General features: G+C 39.7%; 1 protein-coding gene across 3 annotated transcripts; it reads right to left on the reverse strand.

Annotated features, from left to right (window-relative positions):
- Positions 1 to 752: 752 nt before the first annotated feature.
- Positions 753 to 22,174, reverse strand: LOC110543221 (UDP-glucuronosyltransferase 2B31-like). Of its 3 annotated transcripts, none has more exons than XM_060380852.1 (7): positions 22,016 to 22,170; positions 19,801 to 20,575; positions 17,525 to 17,673; positions 9,686 to 9,817; positions 8,543 to 8,630; positions 7,628 to 7,745; positions 753 to 2,727 (listed from the first exon to the last, which is right to left on the reverse strand). In XM_060380852.1, the coding sequence occupies exons 2-7, from the start codon at positions 20,528 to 20,530 to the stop codon at positions 2,448 to 2,450; spliced, it is 1,497 nt and encodes a 498-aa protein (XP_060236835.1). In that variant the 5' UTR covers positions 20,531 to 20,575; positions 22,016 to 22,170; the 3' UTR covers positions 753 to 2,447. The 3 variants fall into 3 exon arrangements, with proteins under 3 accessions (XP_060236835.1, XP_060236834.1, XP_060236836.1); XM_060380851.1 differs by having other exon boundaries at positions 7,628 to 7,847; XM_060380853.1 differs by lacking the exon at positions 19,801 to 20,575 and having other exon boundaries at positions 7,628 to 7,847; positions 22,016 to 22,174.
- Between the last annotated feature and the right edge of the window lie 1,470 nt (positions 22,175 to 23,644).

Raw genomic sequence — 23,644 nt, forward strand, 5'->3', positions numbered from 1 at the left:
ACTTCTGTCCCTAAAGACTGATAATGATAATGACTCTAACCAAGTGAATAGGTTTTCATTATTTTATTATTTTATGTTTTAGATAGGGTCCCTCTACATTCCTCTGGCTATCCTGGAACTCCTTAAATAGACCAGACTGGTCTCAAGCTCATAGGGATTTACCTGCTTTTGTATCCCCAGTGCCAGAATTAAAGGAGTGCACCACCATACTTGGCCAGGTGTATAGGTTTAAAGCAAAAGAGAATGTATTTGAAAACCAAAGAGACCTTCCCATATAGTTTGCTGTTCTAGCTGGAGGCAGGTAGGGTACCTATTTCTCATTGTAAATGAATTCTTTTTTTTTTTTTTTTTTTTTTTTTTTTTTTTTTTTACCCTTTAGTAATGCTTTTAATAAATGCTTCCAAGGATATGGACCACTTTGGATTCCATTTCCATCCTTCCATCCCAAGATAAAAATGCAAACAGTAATTTGACAGACACACACTGTCACACGCTGTAACCCCATCTAATCCCCCAGCTCCACACATCTCAATCCCAGATGAACTTTTCAGCTATATGGGTGACTAGGTTACAGAGTTCCTGCATGTGACACTTTTTTCCAAAGTCTCCCAATGACAGATGCAGTGACCTTATCATGCAGACAGCTCTATTCATGCTGACAGTCCAGCCATCTGGCTAGTATCGATCATAATTGATTTAAAGAAACTAGCCTTCCAAAAGTTGGTCATTTAAACCAGTGGGCTGACTTGTAATTTGTTGTCATGTAAACCTTTATTCTTATAACTAGTTTGGAATTTGTAAGATTCATCCCAATTTCTTATCTGTGTGGGCTTTGGGGTAAAAAAACAAAAACAAACACAAACTCATGGCTTGTCTTATAAAACATATTTCTTAGTGAGGAATATTCTAGTCTCTGAAGACATAATCCTTCAGAGATGAAGTGTCATAATGTACAAGTGTGTCATCACAGATTTGTGTCTCTTGGTATTTGAAAGCTTGAAACTGAGATGGGTTTGAGTTTCTGGGCTGTTTTATTTCTCCTATATTCCTCTAAAAGTCTCTCTCTCTCTCTGTCTCTCTGTCTCTCTGTCTCTGTCTCTCTCTTTCTCTGTGTGTATGTGATCATTCAGGCCTTTACAGCCATTGAAGCAGGACATTCTCCCCAAGCATGGTTGGATACCATAAAAAGCTAAAATGATACGCTCAGGATGCGAGGCTAAGCACTGCACTCAGGGTCAGCCGCTTCGGACCCAGAGAAGAGCATGTCTGATTGCATGCGGGTTGATGCCCCAGGTCCCGCCTCTGAGAAAAAGGTATCGGACGGTCTGATGCTCTTTGGGTGGATGACACCTAAATGAACATCTGTACAAAGTCCCAATTTATTTCTAATATCAGAGATCAGACCTCTACTCTTGCCTGATGCGTCTAAAACAAAAAGGGGGAACTGTAGAGAGCTGCGGAATGCTATGCCTTAAAGATGGAGCTGGTTTCCGCCTTCCACCTTCCCGATGGTGAGTGCTCTCTGTCACGAACAACTCCACATTTGGCTAAGGCCGAGGATCTGGCTTGCTTCCATGTATGTGGACCTATCTGCATTGCCCCCGTGGCACGCCTGGGTTGGCTACCCAGAGGCTATTTAAGCTGTGGGCTGGCTTTCCCCAGGGTCCGAGGATTGTTCAATGTTCCTGAATAAACTGCATTGAAAAAAAAAAAAAGATGAGAGACCACATCTCAAGAAAGCCAGCAAACAAAACAAAACAAAACAACAAAAGCAATTGTAGAGGCTGAGGAGATTGCTCAGTTATCAAAGCACTCATTGTGCAACCAAGAGGACTACAGTTAGATCCTTAAAACATTTGTAAAAAAGTTCAAGGACATTGCTGTGTGCTTGTAATCCCAGCACTGAGAATCAGAGACTGAGAAGGGAGGGAGGTGTTCCCTGTGGCTTCGTGGCTGGCTAGCCTAGCTGAGTCAGTGAGCTTTCGGCAAAGTAAAAGACCTTGTTCTCAAACATAGACCAAACCAAACCAAACAATGAAAGGGCAGGTAACATCCTGAGGTAAATGAATTCTAATGTGAGAAGACTTCAGCAGGAAAGAGGTCCACAACTTGAGGTCCCTTAGGAAACAGATGCTGAGGTTGAAGTGAAACAGAAGCAAAGTAGTACCACTGCTCTACAAAACCAAATGGAAGGGTGTCCCAGTGTCCCACTGCTGTGAAGGGTCACCAAGAGGCACGAATTTTGTTTGGTCTTTGCTTCTTTCTAGCTTTAGAAGTGGCAAAAAATATTTCTAACTTGTAATTAAGTATTAAAATTCTGGAAGTCATACTGTGGTGAGTCAAGGAGAGGAAAGTTGTCTCGTCACAGGATAAAGGAGGCTGCCATCTTGGCTTCCCTTGAAGCAATTCCCTGGAGAAGGCCCATGTGTCAGTCTGTGCCAGCGCAGCTACTGCTTTTTCTCCTTCTTTCCAGCTTTCACAAACTTCTGGCAACAGAAGAGGCAGCACCTTGTGACGACGAAGATCACAGTCACCACACAGGCCAGCAGGAATCCAATCACATCCAGAGAGTGGTACTGGACCCAGCTGAGGTCATGGACAGCCGGGCGAAGGTGCTTGGCTCCTTTGTGGCGCATGACATACTCAACCCAGAAGACAGCTCTGTCCAGGGGCTTCACTGGTTGGTCGTGGTGAATTCTTGATAAGCGCATGGCATTCTGCTTATAACTAAAAAAAAAAAAAGAAAGGAAAAAAAAAAAGAAAATCAAATGTAAAGAAGCACAAAACCATCAACATCATCAAATGGCAATTAACTTATCTAAGAGCATCAAGACTAACGAAAGCTCAAGAGAAAGCATTATGAGACTGAATCATGTCATAGAAGAGCAGTAGGAGGGGTATGGTTGTGGCTGCAAAAACGTTTGCCTGTAAATTGTTATTCTCTGAGATGTCCTTTCTAAAAGGGAAATGGAAAGCCATTTTGAGAAGTTAATCTTTTCAGCATATTAAATGTTATTAAGCTGTTCCAAGCACTGTAACGGTATTGCAATGCAGAATGATTAAACTGATGTTTTGAGGACAGATTGTTCCATAATTTTTTTTTAAATATCAATGAAAAAATCCTCATCACTGATTAAAAATTCACAAATGATGAGGAAGATATGTTTTCAGAAGATGGTACAAGTACTAGGGATGTAGCTCATTGATAGTTTGCCTAGAGTGTCCAAGTGCTAGAATTCAACCCCCAGCATTGTAGGAAAAAAACCAAACCCACAAAGAAACACAAAATCTCAAACATTGCCAGGCATACAGACAAAGTAGAGTTCTTATTTTTGAAATTCATTTGTAGGTGATGTCCCATGACCTGTGCAGTATTGACAAGAGCAAGTGAGCTTTCTGGAAGTGGCCCACCACTTTTTGCACAGATGGGTGTGTGTGGAAGGCAAGGCCACAGAGACTTGTTCATCTCTGGCTTGCTTCCTGCTGATTATATGCCTTTCCATGCCTGTCATTGCTGTGTCTCTCATGAACCTGGCATGGTATAGAGAAATCTTCACTGCCTATACTCCAATAGATTTGCTTCACTCTATTGGGCAGGTTTCCTGCCGATCAAATTGAAAATGCACTCACATGCAATAACGCTGTTTGGAGGAAGTAATGACTTTATAACTCCTGATAGTGATTTTGTAGAATTACTGACTTGATTCAGACAACTTCATACCCTCCTTCAATACAGCAAAAACTGCTAGAGGTCTGTGAACCCTCACATGTCACTGACACATCAACTGCACTAGGGAGAAGAGTTTGAGGCAGATTTACGATCACAATACACCAAAGGAAACTTTTCTTGGTGTGAAAATAAAAATTACTGCCTTAAACATTCTATAAACTCATAAGTAGCCAAAAAATGATTAATTAGTGCAGCCTTAATGGAAAGACATAAACAATAAAATAACCCTGCTGTTTCCTCTTGGACCCTGTTAACCTTAAAACTGTGTCAACCTTTGTGATGAAAGGCTGCTGTTTTAATGAAGGTGTAAATAAGAGATATTTTAGTTTTAGTGGAGATACCTGTAATCAATAATCCAATTGCTTTTATGGGTGTCAGAGTAATTTTGCTTGTGACAAAAAGACTTTATATCAGATGGTATAAAAGAGGCTAAAAACACAGAATAAACATTGGAGGTTGGAGCCCATTGGGGTCTACTCCATCCAGATGTGTTTATGTATATATCTGTATGTGTTTCTGTATATATTATCTCAATATATGCATATATGTATTTATATCTGTATGTCTGTAGTCATGAGCATGTATGATGGGAACTCCTTCATCTCGTTTCTTGAGTAAATGTGTATATTTTGAATGAATGAGAACTTTCTCTTTTCTTCCTCTTTCCACCAGCTCACAAGGAGTTAAAAAATTTCAGAGCTCTTTGCAGAGTGGATGGGCAGTTTTGTGTGTCCCCTGGGTTGTGTAATTAAAAACCTGCTGTTGCCCTACAGCAGGCATTAACCAAAGGAAGCATCCCTGGCTGAAGGGGAGCAAGAGAACTTGAATAGCCTTCCAGTCTGAAGGTCTAATGTTCAAATCCCTGCTCTTCATCTGGAGACAACCACACAACTGGGCACTGTGGCTTGTTTTAGTTTACCGTAGGCCTGTCAAAGCTGGATGTTTGTGTGTGTCTGCATGTAGATGCATGTGCATGGAAGTGCACATAGTGAGTTCATATTTTCTACCACGTGAATTCCAGGGCTTGAACTTATGCTAAGTAGGGCTGTTGCCAAACATCTTTGCCTACTAATCAGTCTGTTGATGTCAGAGAGTGGAAGCTTTACTGAGATTGTTGAGAGCGCAATATGGTACAGAAACTATTCCATGGATTTTCTGAATACACGGAAAACAGAAATAGTCCAGGTCTTTTTGCTCCTACTACTAGGAGTCTATTTAAAGAAACAGTAAACAATATATTAAAGGCTGCATGCCCATCACTATTGAAGTCCTAAACATAATAACTAAGTAGAATTCACTGAGGTGGCCACTGTTGAATGGATAAAACAACAACAACAAAGAACATGGTATGAAAACGTGTCAAAGGTCAGTTTTGACATCCATGGGTAAAGTGAAGTGAGATGTACAGTCGGCAGGGGATGGGCACTGGTGGCACCAAACAATAGCCTCCACTGATCGGATTGGGTGACTAAAAGGGAAAAAGATGGAAGGCCAGTTCTGACTGCACCTGGCATCACTGTCACTGGTAGCAGTTACTCAGGGAGAGACCAGAGCTGATGGCATCTGGTGACTGATTATGGTCAGATGGTAGAGAAAGAAGAAAAAAAAATCACACACACACACAACACATGCTTGGTGAATGAAGCAAGGCAGGCTCCACACACATACTGGTTGGATGGAGCAAACTTCAATAACTTCACACATACATACACATATGTACATATATATACAAACACATACACAGCATACACATATACATACAGACAGAGAGACATATACACATTCTCACATATTTGGTGGATGGTGGATGGAGCAGAGCTCCACATCCAAAAACTCACTCTATTTTTCTCATAGCCTTTTTATACTCCCTAAAGCACAGTTCTCCATGTAAAAAGAAAAATTACCCCAGAGCCATAGGTTATATATTTTCTTGTTATACAAGAGGAAGTTATAGGAGGAATATTTATCATATGATTTCATATAAAAACTCACACCTAACCATTCTTCATCTATATTTCAAAGCAATATTTTTATCTATCTTCCAAGTCACAAGTTCATTATAAGTTCAAAGCAATAGATTTTGATATCATAGGTTAACAAGGTTTGTTTTTTAACCAAGCAACAGGTCATCCATCTTTGTCTTATTTTGGAATCTTGTATAGTTAAACTAGCTAATCATTCATTCTCTGTTTTCATACTCACAATAGAAGTAGCCACTCCTATTCTTGACATTACTTATCATGGTGCACACTGACACCTGTGATCTCATGCCTGAACCTACCCTAGAGTGAATGTTTTCCTTGATCATAAATTGGCCCAAGCCTATTTTTCTTCCTAGTGCAATTTACATGCTTGAAATGCATGAATGCCCACTGAACTTTTTCCAACCTGTGCAGCCTTTGTTATTCTACTTTTTGATTCTAACTTTAAACTTTCAACTATATTAACTTTTTAACTTCTTAAATTATTTGATTTGAATCAAATCAGGAATTGCATAAAATCATTATCAGGAATTATGAAATCATTAATTCATCTAAACAGCATTATTTCATGAGAGTACATCTTAATGTTGATTTGCAGGAAATTTGCCCAACAAAGCGGGCTAATACTGAAGAAGCAATCACACAGGACAACAGGCAGTGAGGGTGTCCGTGCCCAGTCACACCATGCCAGATATATGAGGAAAACAGCAATGACAAACATGAGCAGGAGCCTTAGCAGCAAGAATCAATCTAGAAAGGAAGCTCCTGGGGCTAGAACTCTCCAGGGCACACCCATTGCAGCTATGCAAACACTGGGCATCTCCAAGAAGCTCACTTGCCCACTGCAGTTTCTCCTGCATGGCGTCTGAGGAATATGATTGGATATTATGCAGGCATCACAAAGAATGAAATCCTGAAATTTGTAATAACAAGATGCAATTAGAGGATGTTTTATGAAGTCATGTAGACTAGACCCTAAAGGAAAACACTGCACATTCTCACGTTTCTACTGTGAGGAAACTACCAGAGCTCATTGCATGAACCCTAAAGGAAAACACTGCACATTCTCACGTTTCTACTGTGAGGAAACTACCAGAGCTCATTGCATGAAAACAGTATAGAACAGTGGTGAATGGAATTTTAGAAGGAAGGGAGGGGAACAGAGAGAGAGGTCAGCAAATAAATGTATTCTGCCACTGGATAGCAGGATACTGTGCTACAGCCAAAGCAGTGAATGAGTTACAATTTACATGTCTTACTAAGAAGAGGAAGAGACATCTTTCAAAACTGTTACAAATGAAATAAGTGTTTAGGGAGGTGGAAAATATAAGTATCCTGATTATGCTTTACATATTCTATATATATGTGTGTATAATTATCTACTTTGCAATAAACGTAGATTATTTAACAGACAGATTTTCAGAAACTTTAGTCATTGACTTGATATATTTTATATATTTTTTGGCTTCATTATCCTGTGTGTTGCTTTGATCCTACTTTAGGAAGTAGGATCCATTTAGCAAGAAAAAAAGGTTTCCAGCATTGAATTATTCTAAACTAGGCTGGTGTGGTGATGCACACCTGTAATTCCAGCGCTCTAGGAAGTATAGGCAGGCAGATAGCTGTGAGTTCAATGCCAGCCTGGACTACAAAGTGAGCCCAGGACAGCCAAGGCTATACAAAGGAAACCCGTGTACAAAAACACAAAACCAAAACCAAAAAAATCTAAACTAACTTCTCATTGGGTAAGTCTATGTGGATAGTTTTCAGTCTTGATTGACATAAAAGCTCATTCAATAATGGTTAACAGCTTTTTTTTTTTCTTCAGAATTAGAATAAATATTGGATGAAATCAACAGTTATTCTTGAGAAAATGTATCTTGAACACTACAAATTAGAAAAACACAGTACTCACGAAGGGTCATTAGTGACTGTCTTCAACGCATTGAGCAAATCAGTACTGGACATTGTGAGAAAGTCCAGTCTAACAGCTGCTCCTTTGGCCTTCATATGAACAACATTATCATATTGGTCTGCAAACAAAGGTATGCCAATCACAGGGATGCCATGATAGATCGCCTCATAGATGCCATTGGTGCCACCATGAGTTATGAAAGCTCTGGTTTTTGGATGACCTAGCAAGGAGATAAATTAAGGAAAATATCAATCAGAAGTCTGAAACAGCAGGAAAAGGTGACCTGTTCTCTGGATAATATTATCATAACCATGGGACTACACTGTTCTTCTCCAATCTTAGGGCAAGGAGCACTGCAAGTTCACAGAGCATTAAGAGAAGGCCACATAGAGGAGGTGGAGTGTGGAAGCAGAATGATCTTGTGCACTGGACTAAAAGGACAGAGCTCCTCCCAAGTGACACAAACAGCATGTGCAAGCACAGCTGTAGCTCAGGTGAATATGTTCTAAAGAAACAGTGAGGTCAGCTGGGTGCCATGGAGCACACCTGTAATCCCAGAACTCTTGGTGTCAGAGGCAGGTGAATCTCTGTGAGTTCGAGGCCAGACTGATTTACAAACTTAAGTCCAGGACAGCCAAGGTTACACAGGAAAACCCTGTCTCAAAAAACAAAATAAAACAAAACCAACCAACCAACCAGCAAGCAAACAAAAAAACTAGTGGAATCACTTCTGATAGGATGGCTCCAAGCAGCAGAGATAAACACTGATTCTGGCCATCTTGAATGTTAACAGAATAGTTCCATCAGTTCTTTATCCATCTTCCTCAGGATTAGATCACAGTCATCATCAATGCAATAGTGTTGACATTCACCTTCCTGACCTTCCTCATGTCCCAGGTGTGTCCTGATGCTTACCTAGAAGGTCATTCTGCGGGATCCATTTGTACAGCCGAGTGTTGGAGCCCAAGGTGTCTGGCTTCTTGCCTTCAAATCTCCAAAGAACCTGTTAAGGTAAAGCTAGAATGTCATTACTTTGATCAGGTGTCAAGTACATCATAGTAGAATTCTATAGAGATTAAGAAACATTAAGGAAACTGCCCAGTGTCTATGAGCCAGGCATGAGGACGGATGATGGGAACCACAAAAAACTACTACAGTAAGGAATCAAATGCCCTTCACATGTCTGCATTTATTCTCGTTCTTTCCCAAGTTCCACCATGCCACTTTAACAGTTAATCAAGAGCTAATTCAGCAAAGACAAAGTTATGTCCAGTGACGTCAAGCAGAAGTTCAGAAATGTGTGATGATAATTCCAGTTCAACACTCCAGCAAAGTTAATACTATATAGCTTGATTTTTTTCAATATATGTTTATGGCAGTTTTTATGTTCCAAATTAAGTATCACCTATTTTCAATGATACTTGAGGTAGTCTACTCATAATCAAGTTTATCATAGATATTTTATTAAATTATGCCCTTGTAGTTTGACACTGTCTAATCTCATAGCCATTTCAAGGGCAAGTCCTTGAGTTCCTATGCAGATGGAGTGACAGGCAGTTGTGAGCTGCCAGTCAAGGAGCTCAGCCAATTCAGGTCTTCTGGGTGAGCAACACATGCTCTTCAAGGAGAAGCTTCCCTTATCCCACTGCCAATTTTTTAGTGTTTGTTTATTGTTACTGCAACAGTCCACCCTTAACAGCTACAATTTAACATTTCTCTGATTACACCATAGTGTGTCCAGAGTCCTCAGTTATCCTCTAAGGAAATAGAGGAAGTGACCAAGCAGAGTTTTGTATCTGCCTTTAAAACTTCCCTAACACATAGTTCACACTTACTATGTATTTTTCTTTCTGAATACTATGTTAAAAACCAATTTATTAATCAAACACTTCTACTATTTGATATCTGTCCCCTGTATTTCTGTGTCACATGTGACTTCAGAGATGAGCTAGAGCTATCAGGACAGCTTCAGTTTCACACAGGATGCTTCTGCAATAAGACCTAGAACAGCATGTGACCTTTTCAATGAGGATGCATCCCTGAGTGTCGGTGTCTCACCTTCTGTGGAATCTGGGCGAGGCCTGCTGCCATCATGTTGGCCGTTTCTGCTGTTAGGTTTGTCACCATGGACCCCAAAGAAAACACCACAACACCGTGTTCTCCAGAAGACTCGACAAAGTCTTCTATTTCCTGTTAGTAAAATGTCAGAACATCACAACGAGCTATACTGTCAAACAACCTGCATAAAAACTGGGGCCCACATGCATGGGAAGAGACTGAGCACTATTAAAAATGATTAGAGTAGTGGAGTTTTTAAAAACTATTCACATCCATGTATATGCTGTACAGCTTTAACAACTCACAAAATTACAGTTCTCTGTATTACATGTATGTACATGAATTTAGTTGAATGCAGTTTGATAATAAACAACTCTTGTTTATCAGTTATTCATATTACCATCCTATTCTTTTCCTCCCAGCTTTGGAGATTTTTTTTTTTCTTCTTCTCTTTCCCCAATGAATATAGTGGTTCCCAGAGAATGTTGGGTTGTTTTTAAGGATTGCCTGAATGTCATTCTAGTCATTCTAGCTTGCCTAACATATTTCATACAATAACAATTCTGCCTTCCTCAGTGAGTTTTTTAAAGTTATATATATATGTGTGTATTATATATATTTATATACATATATTTTTATATATTATATATATATATATATTTCTGCCTGAATATACACTTGCACACCAGAATATGGCAGCATATCTCATTACACATACATATTGGGTGGGTGGAGCAAACTCCAGTGAGCAAGCTGCAACAACTTTATTTTTTTGTCCCATAGCTTATATGTCCCAGCAAGTAATATAAAAAATACAATGCAATTACTTTCTACTGTTCTTTATAGTGAATGCTCATGAGAAACCAGTATGTTTCCCTATATCTTTACATAAAAAACATTTTATGATTACAGGTGAAGAAAGCAAGAACACACATACATTCATAACTAAGCAACCTGCTATAGATTAATAAAGTGTAATCAAGCAAGGTAATTTTTTTAAGCTAGTTTATCTTACTGGCAGGCTGTAATTTGTGGTTACAAAGAAAGAATCAATTATTTTATTACTTATTTAAAAAAGTAATCTTATAAAAATTTGAAAGGATCATAAATCAAACTTTTACATAAAAACCAGTCACTTCTGTTTAAAATCCTCAAAGTGCACATCTACTCTTAACAATTTTTATTAAGTCATATCTGGAAGCCGAGGGCCAAAATGGATACAAGAAATGAATCAACACCTTGATCACCTGCCCAGCTTTAGCAAGAGAGTCAAATCAGCCAGTACCGGTCAGGCACCCATAGTTCTTGTGACCCAACCTCAAAATGTCCCTAGCTACACTATTAAGAGTGGGACCTCAAGAAAATGAAAAGCTTCTGTAAAGCAAAGAACGCTTGTCAGAACAAAACATCAGCCTACAGACTGGGAAAGGATCTTCACAAACCTAATATCTGACAGAGGGCTAATATCCAGAATATATAAAAAGCTCAGGAAGTTAAAAAACAACAAATCGAGTAATCCAATTTAAAAAGGGGTAGAAAGCTAAACAGAGAATGCTCTGTAGAGGAATATAGAATGAAAGAGAAACACTTAAAGAAATGCTCAATGTCCTTAGTCATCAGGGAGATGCAAATCAAAACGACCCTGAGATTTCATTTTACACCCATCAGAATGGCTAACATCAAAAACGCAAGTGACAATACATGCTGGAGAGGATGTGGAGAAAGGGAACCCTCCTCCATTGCTGGTGGGAATGTAAACTTGTATTACCACTTTTGAAATTAATCTGGTGCTTTCTCACACAATTAGGAATAGCACTTCCTGAAGATCCAGCTATAAGTGGTATAGGAGTGCCTAGGCATATATCCAAAATATGCTAAAGTACAACACAAGGGCATTTGTTCAGCCATGTTTGTAGCAGCTGTATTCATAATAGCCAGAACCTGAAAACAACCCAGATGTCCCTCAATGGAGGAATGGATACAGAAATTGTGGTACATTTACACAATAAAATACTACTCAGCAATTAAAAACAGGGAAATCATGAAATTTGCAGGCAAACGGTGACAAATAGAAAAGATCATCCTGAGTGAGATATCCTAGAAACAGAAAGACACACATGGTATGTACCCATTTAGAAGCGGATACAAGACATATGATATAGAATAAACCTACAAAAATCTGTATACCTAAAGAAGGTGAGCTAGAAGGAGGATCCTGGGTAAGATGAGCAATTCTCACTCAGAAAGGCAAATGGGCCTGACATTCGAAGAAGGAGAAAACAGGAAACAGAACAGGAGCCTACCACAGAGGGACTCTGAAAAACTCAGCATTGTATCAAAGCAGATACTGAGACTCATAAACAAACTTTGGGCACATTGCAGGGAATCTTAGGATAGGTGGGGGAGATAGTAAGACTTAGAAAGGACAGGAGCTCCACAAGGAGAGCAACAGAACCAAAATATCTGGGCACAGGGGTCTTTTCTGAGACTGATACTCCAACAAAGGACCATTCATGGATATAACCTAGAACCCCTGCTCAGATGTATCCCATGGCAGCTCAGTCTCCAAGTGGATGCCCTAGTAAGGGAAACAGGGACTGTCTCTGACATGAACTTAGTGACTAGCTCTTGACTGCCTTCCCCAGATGGGTGAGCAGCCTTGCTAGGCCACAGAGGAGGACAATGCAGCCAGTTCTGATGAGATCAGAGAAGCTAGGGTCATATGGAAAGGGAGGAGGACCTTCCCTATCAGTGGACTTGGAAAGAGGCATAGGAGGAGATGAGGGAAAGAGGGTGGGATTGCGAGGGGAGGAGAGAGGGGACTACAGCTGGGATACAAAGTGAATAAACTGTAATTAATATAAAAACTAAAAATTTAATTAAAAAAGTGTGTCTTTCTGAACTTTACATTGTTATCTAAGATTTTCTCCATCAGATCCACTAACAAAAACATCTTTACTTACTGTTATCAGCAGTCTACTTCTCCAAATTCTTTCTAAGGGTGGCGGTCATTGCTAACATTCTACACCACTCTGTTCTTTCTGAGGGTGTTGGACGAATCATTAATCTGCTCCAGGAGCAATGTTTGTAAGTGCCAGTTATACTGCCCATTGAGTGGCTGGAAGCTCCCTTAGAGTTCTCATACAGCCCATGTGTAATGATGGATGTGGTGACCATGAAGACCAACAGAGCAAACCTCTACAACAGCATTAAGTCCTCAGGATATATAGCCTCGGGATTCTGCCTCTCCAGGGCACACCCATGCGGTTGTGCTAACTGGTGGGCAGCATTTCATGGGTTCTAAAGCTGCTTTGCTGTTCCTCCACCATGGCCCTCAACAGATTTCATCGTTTCTTTCAGGAATAATTGTTATGAGTAATAATTATATACTCGGGTCATTTTTTGGTATACAGGGTTTTTTTTGTTGCAAATTTATTTTATTTTTTAATAGTTTATTCACCTTATATCCTGATTGTAGGCTCTTCCCTTGTCTCCTCTAGGCCCCATCCTAACTCCCTCTTCCCTCCATCCTCCTTTCCTAGTCCTCAGAAATAGTCAGACCTCCTCCCCTACCATCTGCCTCCAGCCTATCAAGTCTCATTAGGGCTGCCAGGGGCAAGTGATCAAAGAGTAGACAATGGAGGCCATGTCAGAGCCAGGCTCTGCAACCCTTACTAGGCGAATAACATGGAGACTGAGCTGCCTATGTGCTACATCTGAGCAGGGGCCCTAGATCCCCTCCTTGCATGGTCCTTGGTTGGTGCATCACCCTCTGTAGGCTTTTCTGGGCCCAGATTTGGTGGCTTTGTTGGTCTCCTTGTGGAGCTCCTGTCTCCTTGGGTCCTCCTCTCCCTTCGTTCTTCCATAAAACTCCCTGCACTCTGCCCAAAGTTTGACTGTAGTCTCAACATCTGTTTTGATCCCCTGCTGGGTAAGTCTATCAGAGGGCATTTATGTTAGGCTCCAGCCCTGTTCCCTGTCTCCAAGTGTGTCTGTGTCTATTCTATTTGCCCTTCTGAATGAAATTTAAGTATCTTCCCTAGGGTCTTCCTTGTTTTTTAGATACTTTAGGTCTGTGGATTTTAGTAGGGTTATCCTGTATTATATGGATAATATCTGCTCATAAGTGAGTATAAACCATGCATATCTTTCTGGTTCTGGGTTTCCTCATTCAGGATGATCTTTTCTAGCTCCATCCATTTGCCTGCAAATTTCATAATTTCCTTGTTTTTAATAGCTGAGTAGTATTCCATTGCGTAAATGTACCACAATTTCATTACCCATTCTTCAGTTGAGGGACATCTAGGTTGTCTCCAGATTCTGGATATTCTGAATAAAGCTTCTATGAACATAGTTGAGCAAATGTCCTTGTTGTATGGTGAAGCATCTTTTGGGCATATATGCCCAGGCATGGTATAGCTGAGTCTTGAGGTAGAGCTATTCCCAATTTTCTGAGGAAGCACTGGATTGATTTCCACTGTGGTTGTACAAGTTTGTACTGGCACTAGCAATGGAGGAAGGTTCCCCTTTTTCCACATCCTCACCAGAAAGTGCTGTCATCTGCGTTTTTGGTCTTAGCCATTCTTATGGGTGTAAGATGAAATCTCAGAGTAGTATTGATTTGCAGGTCTCTGATGACTAAGGACGTTGAGCATTTCTTTAAGTGTTTCTCTGCCATTCAATATTCCTCTGTTTAGAATTCTCTGTTTAGCTCTGTACCCCATTTTTAAATTAGATCATTCGGTTTGTTGCATTTTAATTTCTTCAGTTTTTATATATTTTGGATATTAGCACTCTGTCAGATGTAGGGTGGATGAAGATCTTTTCCCAGCCTTTAGGCTGCTGTTTTGTTGATACTTTCCTTTGCTTTACAGAAGCTTTTCAGTTTCATGAGGTCCCATTTATTAATTGTTGATTTTAGAGCCTGTGCTGTTGGTGTTCTGTTCAGGAAGTTGTCTCCTGTGCCAATGAGTTTAAGGCTCTTCCCCACTTTTTCTTCTAACAGATTTAGAGTGTCCGGTTTTATGTTAAGGTCTCTGATCCTCTCAGACTTCAGTTTTGTATAGGGTGATAAACATGGGTATATTTGCATTTTTCTACATGTAGACATCCAATTAGACCAGCACCATTTGTTGAAAAGCTATATTTTCCATTGTATGGTTTTGGCTTCTTTGTCAAAAATCAAGCATCCGTAAGTGTGTGGGTTTATTTCTGGGTCTGTCTATTCGATCCCATTGAGCCATCAGCCTGTTTCTATGCTATTACCATGCCATTTTATTATTGTTGCTCTATAATGCAGCTTGAGATCAGGAATGGATATACCTCCAGAAGATCTTTTATTGCACATGATTGTTTTAGCTATCCTGTTTATGTTTGTTTTTTTGTTAATGAATTTCAGAATTGTTCTTTCAAGGTTTGTAAAGAATTGTGTTGGTATTTTGATGGGAATTGCATTGAATCTGTAGATTGCTTTTGGTAGGATGGCCACTTTTACTATGTTAATCTTACTCATCCATGAGCATGGAAGATCTTTCCATCTTCTGATATCTTCTTCAATTGCTTTCTTCAGAGAGTTGAAACTTTTTTATACAGGTCTTTCACTTGCTTGGCTTAAGTTACAGAATGATACTTTATGTTACTTGTATTTATTGTGAAGGGTGTTTTTCCCCTAATTTCTTTCTCATTCTGTTTGTCTTTTATATACAGGAAGATTACAGTATATAAGTTTCTATGAGTCTGTTGTGAACAAATGCCAATGATTTATTTTTTCTTTTTTATTGACACTGATCAAATTAAGGTAAACAGTATATTCACCCAACAATATATTGCTCATGGTTTTAGTTTGAGAATGGTTCAAATCTCACCTCTTAGTTACTCTGGAACACACAAAACATTTTAACATGTACAGTTTAAATATTTTTATTAGTGTGGTTTAATTACCTTATGACATTTATTTATTGCATGTGTGAGATCTAAATACAAATTTTGAGCCCCCTCTTTCTTCTTTCATCATTTAGGTCCCAGGATATAACTCAGATTCTCAGGCTTTGTTGAATTTGACTTTGAACCCTAAACCATCTTGCGTGTCTGCATTTTGTATCATTGATGCATTTTCTCATTTCTATTCTTTCAAATGTGTTAAAAAAATAAGTGTCTAATAAGAGGCAGGAAGTGCTTTGGAGGAACCATTCTCATCCTAAAGGTTCAAAACCATTGATAATTATTAAGACTGAAAGGTATTTTGTATAATTTCAGTGTAATTTATACTATTCCTAATTATCATGAGTAAACTGCTTTCCACCTCTGCTTCCCTTTTTTTTTTCTTCTTGGTACACTGGGGATGTTGGACCAGCTCTCTATTATTATTGAGCTACAACCTCAGCACTCACTTCCTGTCTTCACTCTTTCTCTCTCTCACACCTCTCCTGCTGACATTGTCATTGCCTTAATGTAAAGACAGTGTCCTGTAAACAGTGCTGGCCTGCACAGGACTTAGGAATCTTCTCTTTGTTTTTAGACTTTGCAGTTTATATACACATCCCAATTAGATTTGAAAACAGTCATGTCTTCTTTTGAGTAACACCAGATTTATGTTGCTGTCATTGCAGAACTAAAGGAGGGCTCTCCAGAGACATCTCTTTACTAGAGTAGGAAAAAAAAAAAAAAAAAAAAAAAACACTTTCCTTGCATCACGTAGTATTATGTTAGTTGTTGGTATAATGTTCTTTTGAAATGTATACACCTGATTCTTGCTCATTCAAATGATGATTCCCCCACCCCCACCCCACACTCTCTGGTTTTAATCCGGATATTGCATTGTGATACTTATTAAGCCTCCTGTCTCAACTTTGTGTAAACAGGCCAAAATAAAGCAACTAACCACAATGTTGTGCAATGGGAGGAGCCAGAGGACAGGAAAGAGGGGAGGAGCAGAAGGCAGGAAAGAAGTGGGAGGAGAAAGGGTAAGAGAGAGCTAGGAGAGCAGGGCTGGAAAACAGATCTTGGAATGACTTGGAGATGAACCAGACCTAATATATCAGTAAAAGCAAGTATAATGGGGAAATCTAAATGTTAGGAAATTATGAGTGCTTGGAGGTTTAGGATGGAGTAATTATTGCCCAGCATTGTGTTCTCGGTTAATTAAATAAAGCCAGTCTCTGTGTGGAGATTTGATTATACACCTGTTTAGGATTAACAGCAACTTTTACCAGAAGATACATCAATAGTAAATATTAATCGTCACTTCTAACAGTTAGTTAAAGTCACAACACATTCTCCTGTACCTTCAGAGGAATGTCATCCTGTATGCTGACAGAACTCATTTACAATCATTATCTAAGGGCAGGCTGTAGCTACCAGGGAGGCACTGAGTTTTCTTAAACCAGCAAACTGTGGCCCATATCTTGATCCATATCTCCTCTTTCCCTTGACTGCCAAGCAACTTGGCCTACTCTCTGTACCATTTCCACAGTTCTGCTACTTGCTCACAGCGAATCTTTATAGTAGACTTTCTGGTGTTTTGGTGTGAGCCTGTGCACACTCTGTTTCTCCGTATACCTTACCTGTGGGGTGTTCCTGTCCCTTATCTGTCTGTTCTGCTGGAACTGCTGAGATTTTCTCTAGGTTAATGAGTACTCTAAGTGCTCCTGTCTGCAGAAGTCCCACAAGTTTCCATATAAAAAAGGTAGACTCTTGCGATGGATATTTATCCTGACCTGTTTTTTTACCTAGATTAACATGACTCACTGAGTTTGGCATAAGCATTCTGAAGGAATATAAAACAATCACTCTTGCTGAAAATACAAAGGAACAGAAGCAATTGAAGTGGGATATATTTACCTTAGGCAGGGGCTTGGCAGGTCTGCAGTGGAGTCCACCAACAAAATCAAAATTTGGTAAGACAGGGTGAGGAAATTCCAAATCCCAGTAGGTTCGAATGAGCCAGATATCTGCCTTCCCCATAGTCTCTGTGAGTGTTGTGGGTCTTCCTAAAGAAAGAGTGAAGGTATAAGCCATGATGCAATGTCAGGTGATGATGAATATGCTAGGAGGCCTTCTGGAAACACACTTCCTAATGCCACCAGAGATGTTTACAAGTGTGTGTGGTTTGACATGAAAAATAGCTCTTTAAATGTATGTACATGTACATATGTATGTGTGTGTATGTTTAATAAGAGTTTGTAATATGTATGTTGCTCATTCCTATGCTTAGAGATATATAAAGTCACTGAGTGAGTGACTTCTGAGAAGATACCACATCTATAACTCACCGTGAGTTGGTAATTCATGGTTACCAACTATGTAATTATACCATTGAAATCTAATTAAATGCCATTATCTATGAATATGGCCTTTCATACTAAGAGTGGCACCTTTCCCTGGAACTATCCATTTGGCTTGCAATATTTAGCAGCTGAAAACTTCCTCTAAGTGAACTGAGAATTTTGTGCTGTCTTCTTTTGTTTTGAGCTAGTTGGATGGAGCCCAGGGTAGTCCTCAAGTCACCATGTAGCCAAAGCTGACCTTGAACTCCAGATCCCTTCCTCCTCATCTCAACTGCAGGGACTGCAGGTGTATGCAGCAAAGTTCAGTGTAAGCATTTGTGGGGATTCTGTTTTAGCATTTCATTTTGAGACAGGGTCCTACTAAATAATGCTGGATGACCTTGAAGAGAACTTTTGAGTATGCCTGAGTTTCCTGTCCTGGTCCTGCTCTTACATTATGACAGACTGTAGAATAATTAGGTTTGTATAATGTTTGCAGATAGTAAAGGATAGCAAGTCTTAGAATATGAAAAGTGGCATCTATTCCCTATAATTTTTCCTTTAAAAAAAAGATACTGTTTAAAACTGTGCAACTAAAATTTCCATGTCCACACTTCAATACTGTAGGATTTTAAAAGTTATCCATTGAATTGCACTGTGTGTGTGTGTGTGTGTGTGTGTGTTAAGGTCATAGGTCAGAGGACATTTTGTAGGAAGGCATTTTGTCTTATCACTCCTTAGGTCCTGTGAACATATGTAAGGTGTTCAGCATCTAGGCAACATGTACCTTTACCTGCTGAGCCATTGTATGGCACCATTACAACTTCAAAAGAGAATTTTGAACACACGGTGAGTGAATATGGATTTTCTAACATGTTATACTCATAAACTTACATTGTCTGGGAGAGACAATGTATAGTCACAACTGTGAAGAAACTCATATATAAGGTCGGAAAATATTTGAAATCTTAAATAAAATATTCAGCCTAAAGTGATACGATTCCCGCGCTACGTAGATAACTGTGCTCGTATCTGTGTTAGGCCTCAAGCTGTATGTTTGTCAGCAAATAAGACATTCAATGAGTTAAAAACAAGTATTCCAGGGATCATTCAGATGGTTCAGTGGGTTAAAGCGCTGGCTTTGCAATGGTGGCAAACATACTTCTGTCCTCAGCATATGCATAAAGGATAAAAGAGAATAGGCTCCAGAATAGGCTCCTGAATTTCACATATGTGCAGGGACACAGCCTCCTAATCACTACACTAGATGATGAGGAGGAGGGGGAGGATGATGATAAATACCATCCAGGATAAATATGTTAAAATGGGAGATAAAAAAAGGTAGTAAATAACTATGAACTTGCTTAGGGAAACCAAAAACCAAAAACAAAACGAAACAAAACAAAACAAAACAAAACAGAAAAAACCCGCATTGCTAGGTGAGTATATGCCTTTCTGAAGTGTCCTGTGTTACTCAGACAAGCCTTTCAAGGTTGCCATTGGGGCACAGGTTTTTCTACAATGCTTTAAATTTGGCAGGTAATTTCACAGTGGTTTTTTTTTTTAAACCATTTTACTTATAACTAGCTACCTTGTTCTTCTTTCTTTTTTTTTTTTTAAGATTTGATTTCTTTATTTTATGCATATTAGTGCTCTAAGAGGGTACTAGAAGGTGTAGATGGTTGTGAGTCACCATGTGGTTGCTGGGAATTGAACTCAGGACTTCTGGAAGGGCAGCAGGTGCTCTTAAACGCTGGACCCTCTCTCCATCTCCTACCCTGCTCTTTCCAGTGCAACTTCAATGACACAGCAAATTTAGAACACTGTAGTTAAAGGGAACATGACACTTACCTAATACTTCACTGTAAATCTGATTCCACCTCTTCTCACAAAATGTTTGGAACCAAAAGTCAAAATAAATCATGTAGATTACATTTTTCACCCTCTCCATGAATGTCATTCTATCGGTCAATTCTGACAGAGCAACAGGGACATAGGATGGAGGCAGTGGGAGTCCTCCACTATATCTTTCATATGTGGAGCCAAAAAAGAAGCGGAGACTGTACACTAGGGGTGTCTTGAGAATCTCAGCCAGCAACTCTCCACAGGGTAAGAACGGATCTGCTAGAACGACATCAAAGCTTGATTTCTGTAGTTTTGTCATGAGTTCCTTGTTAAAAACTACATCTTTGCAGAGACTTTCAGAATATTCTGACTCAGCCAAAGTAAGTTCAAGCAGCATTGGAAAGTATCCCCAAAACGATTGCTTTGGCAGCTCATAAAGGTACTTATTGATGGATTCCAGAAAAAGTTTCTCTAAATCAGCCGTGGAATATGAAACAGGGTAAATCTCAAACTCAATAGCAGATGTGTTTTCAGCCTTGTAAGAAAGGGAAACTGAAGGTATCAGAACAGTCACTTCATGACCCTTTTTCACAAGCTCATCCAGGATTGTCTTTAAGTTGAGCCAGTGGCTGAATTCCATTGGCCACACCAGCACCTTCCCACTGTTGCCAGATTCAAAGAAGACACTCAGCTGTAGCAGGAGCAGGAGCAGGGCTGCTGTCATTTTCATAGACATCCTGGCTAAATTCAGAGCTTCCTTTCGAATGGTGATAGTTCAGCTCTTGCAGCCATAGAAAGAGTAATACTCAATTAGTTAATGTATAACTTTTACCCAGCACAGCAAACAGACATGGGGTGGTCATAGCCTCTGGATGGATGGCAAGTGCCAAAACAGGGAGGCAGATGCAAGGTGAGGAATAACCCCTGATCTTGAATGTGTTATGTACTTGGAGCACCCTGGATGGTAAGATCTCTCACTCTGTCTCCTTCATAAAAAGTCTTGAGTAAAGACATAAGGGTTGGGTCACATTTTTTTTTTCTATCACAGTTCAGTGTTTTGTTTTTTTTTTTTTCATGTGAATGCTGCCAGCATCAGTGAGATACCATACTCTTTAATGATTTTAGGTACATGGCTCAGTGGTCCATACTGTAATGTTAAAAATCACAGTGCAATTACATTTAGGGGAACAGGAAGCCCTGTTCTTTTAGCTTTTTTAGTGGCTCTAGCTCTACACAACCATGAATCTTCTTCCCTACTTCACTATCAGACTATTTAAAGAATGGACCTCAAGGACTTAGAATTTCCCCAATAACCTTCTGCCTGGAGAAGAAATATTGATGGCTGGAGGTACCCAGAGGAGGAATTTGTTTCCAGGAGAGTCATTTACAAGCTAGGGTAGGCTACCATTTCTGAAGAGACTAGGGGCTAAATATCATGGTGGATAAGAGGTCACACCATGCCTGGACTGATTAGCTATGGATATGTCTTGTCAGAATCCCGAAGATGGAGTTGGGACGGGGGACTGTCTCTTTTTGTCTCCCTAAATGGTCATATTAAATAAATCTGCTTTTTCTGCATTTCACAATTAATTTGGTTCTTTCTGATTGGCTTATTTGAGGGATGTGTGTGTGTGTGTGTGTGTGTGTGTAACCTGGCTTGTTGGGAGACACAGACCATGACCCCTAAGTTGTATCCTTGTTCTTATTCTGAGCTTTTCATGTAACTGGTATAAAATGGGTGCTGCTATGTGACAGGCTTTGGAGTTTATTCAGTTTAAAGTCCAATCACGTTAAACTAGGTAGACAAGTTTGTTCTAGTTGCTGTTAATCATATTTTGTAACATAGAAAAAAAAGTACTCATTTCTAATTTGATTGAAAGTAGCTTTGTTCCCAACTTCTGACTGCTATTGTTTTTTGTTAATACTCATGCACTATATTTTTGCCATGTTCTATACTTTGATTTCAACCCATTCCTGAGTCTACTTATCATTTGCACACATCATCAAAAACTTAATCCAACTTAATCCCTTATTTTCATTATTGCCTCATGCAGGTAAAATATCATTAGAAAAAGATCAGAGTGCCTCCTTGCCTATGCCCCCCCCCCACACACACAACACCCAGGGAACCAGGAGGCCCTGTATCACTGTACAGTTGAGCAAGTTGGGAGAGACAATGGGGTAAATGGGTCCAAGCACAGCCAAGCAAAATCCAGTTTACCTTGAAGAGTGTTTTTCTGGGAGCCCCAAAGTAGGAACCCCACCAAGCAATGTGACAGAGTAGCTCCTCCTGAGTGGGCAGCGATGATAGGGACGCCCGGTAGATCTCTTTGCCAGCCCTGGCATGGGCATGGAAGTGGGTGTGCAGCTTGCAGCCTGGAGCAGAGCAGGCAGGAAGCGTGGGCGGAGACGTCTTGTCAGTGGGATACTAGTTGAGTTCAATAAGCTCTTGGCAGGAAACTGGGAAAACAAGGAGCCACCCTGCCTGCTGCTGTGTCTCCTTCCCAGAGTCACTTAGGAAGTTTATGAGGATCTGTTTTTACATTGTTTTGATTCTTCAGTACAACAGCTCGATGCTCTGGATCTTTAAAGTCTGAGTTAGTGGCAGACTGTTTCCAAGTAGCAGTGCTGGTTGTTATTCACAGGATGGTGTACAACTATCTGTGATAGTCCTCATGTCTCATCCATGCTCTCTATTACTTTCTTATTGATTAAAGTCAGGTAAGAGGATCAAGCCATATCTCAGTGTGGGTTTCAACTCTTCTGAGCTAAGCTTGAATGCTGTTAGGTACAAAAATGCTGAATATACTTCTGTGTTCCTATTGGCCACCTATAGCTCTTTCATAGAAATTGTCTGTTTAGATCTAGCCATAGTCTATGGATGAATAAATTTTGAAGTAACTCCAAGTTTTTAATATAAATTTATGCCATGGGTTTTCCATACTATGTAGTTATGAACTTTCTGTATACACTGGCTACTTTTTGGGGGCATATGATTTACAAATATACTCTGGCTTTCTGAGTTGTCTTTTCAGTACTTTCGTTTTTACTTTCTTCTTCTCCTCCTGCTACTCCTCTTTCTTTTTCTTTTTCTGTGTGTATGTGTTTTTTTTTTGTTTTTTTTGTTTTTTATTTTTTTTTACAAGGTTTCTCTGTGTAGCCTTGGCTGTCCTGGACTTGCTATGTAGATCCTACTCACCTGGAGCTCAGGGATCTGCCTGCTTTTGCCTGGCTGAATGCTGGGATTACAGGTGTGGCCACCACTCCCGGTTGTCTTTTCATAAATTTCAGTGAGGCAGATGTGAACAAGTGAAAGGACTCCTGATTCTCAGTGTCTGTAAATCAGTCATTTATCTTTGTTGGAGATTTTACAACAGGTTTAGAACATGAAAATGAGCCTTGTAAAAAGGATAGGTTGCTACAGAGCCTGAAATAAAGGCAACACTGCTGAGTCAGATTATTTTTATCACAATCCAATGACTTTCCCCCATGTGAATGTGTATGACATGTGATCATGTATCATATACCTCATAAATATTAGATCTATAGTCCAGAGTTCATAACATAATCACTTAATTATAAATCAACCACTGCAATGAAGTTTACAAAAGTATGTTATCTCATACATACTATATTTTACACTTTACAGAAGATCTTATAATCTGGTAGTTGTTCCGTTTAGGAGGCTGGTATCTCAGCAGTTCCAATCTGGCAATGGAGTCATGGAAGACTCCTGGAGAGCCGTTGGTTTTCAGTCTACGTTGGAACCCTGAAGGGGGTTTGAGTACTGCCGGCAGCAATCTGCCCACAAGGATGAGGGCAAGCAGCCAAATTCAAAGTTTCCTTTGTC

This window comes from Meriones unguiculatus, chromosome 3, assembly GCF_030254825.1.
Source record: "Meriones unguiculatus strain TT.TT164.6M chromosome 3, Bangor_MerUng_6.1, whole genome shotgun sequence".
NCBI lineage: Eukaryota > Metazoa > Chordata > Mammalia > Rodentia > Muridae > Meriones > Meriones unguiculatus.

Excerpts from the sequence above, each read along its gene's own strand:
- LOC110543221 (XM_060380851.1), bottom strand. The coding sequence starts at position 20,530 with ATGTCTATGAAAATGACAGCAGCCCTGCTCCTGCTCCTGCTACAGCTG. Across the intron at positions 9,818-17,524 it reads CTGCCAAGCCCCTGCCTAAG|GAAATAGAAGACTTTGTCGA; the intron begins GTAAATATATCC and ends TTTTACTAACAG. Across the intron at positions 2,728-7,627 it reads ACAGTCACTAATGACCCTTC|TTATAAGCAGAATGCCATGC; the intron begins GTGAGTACTGTG and ends TTTTTTTTTTAG.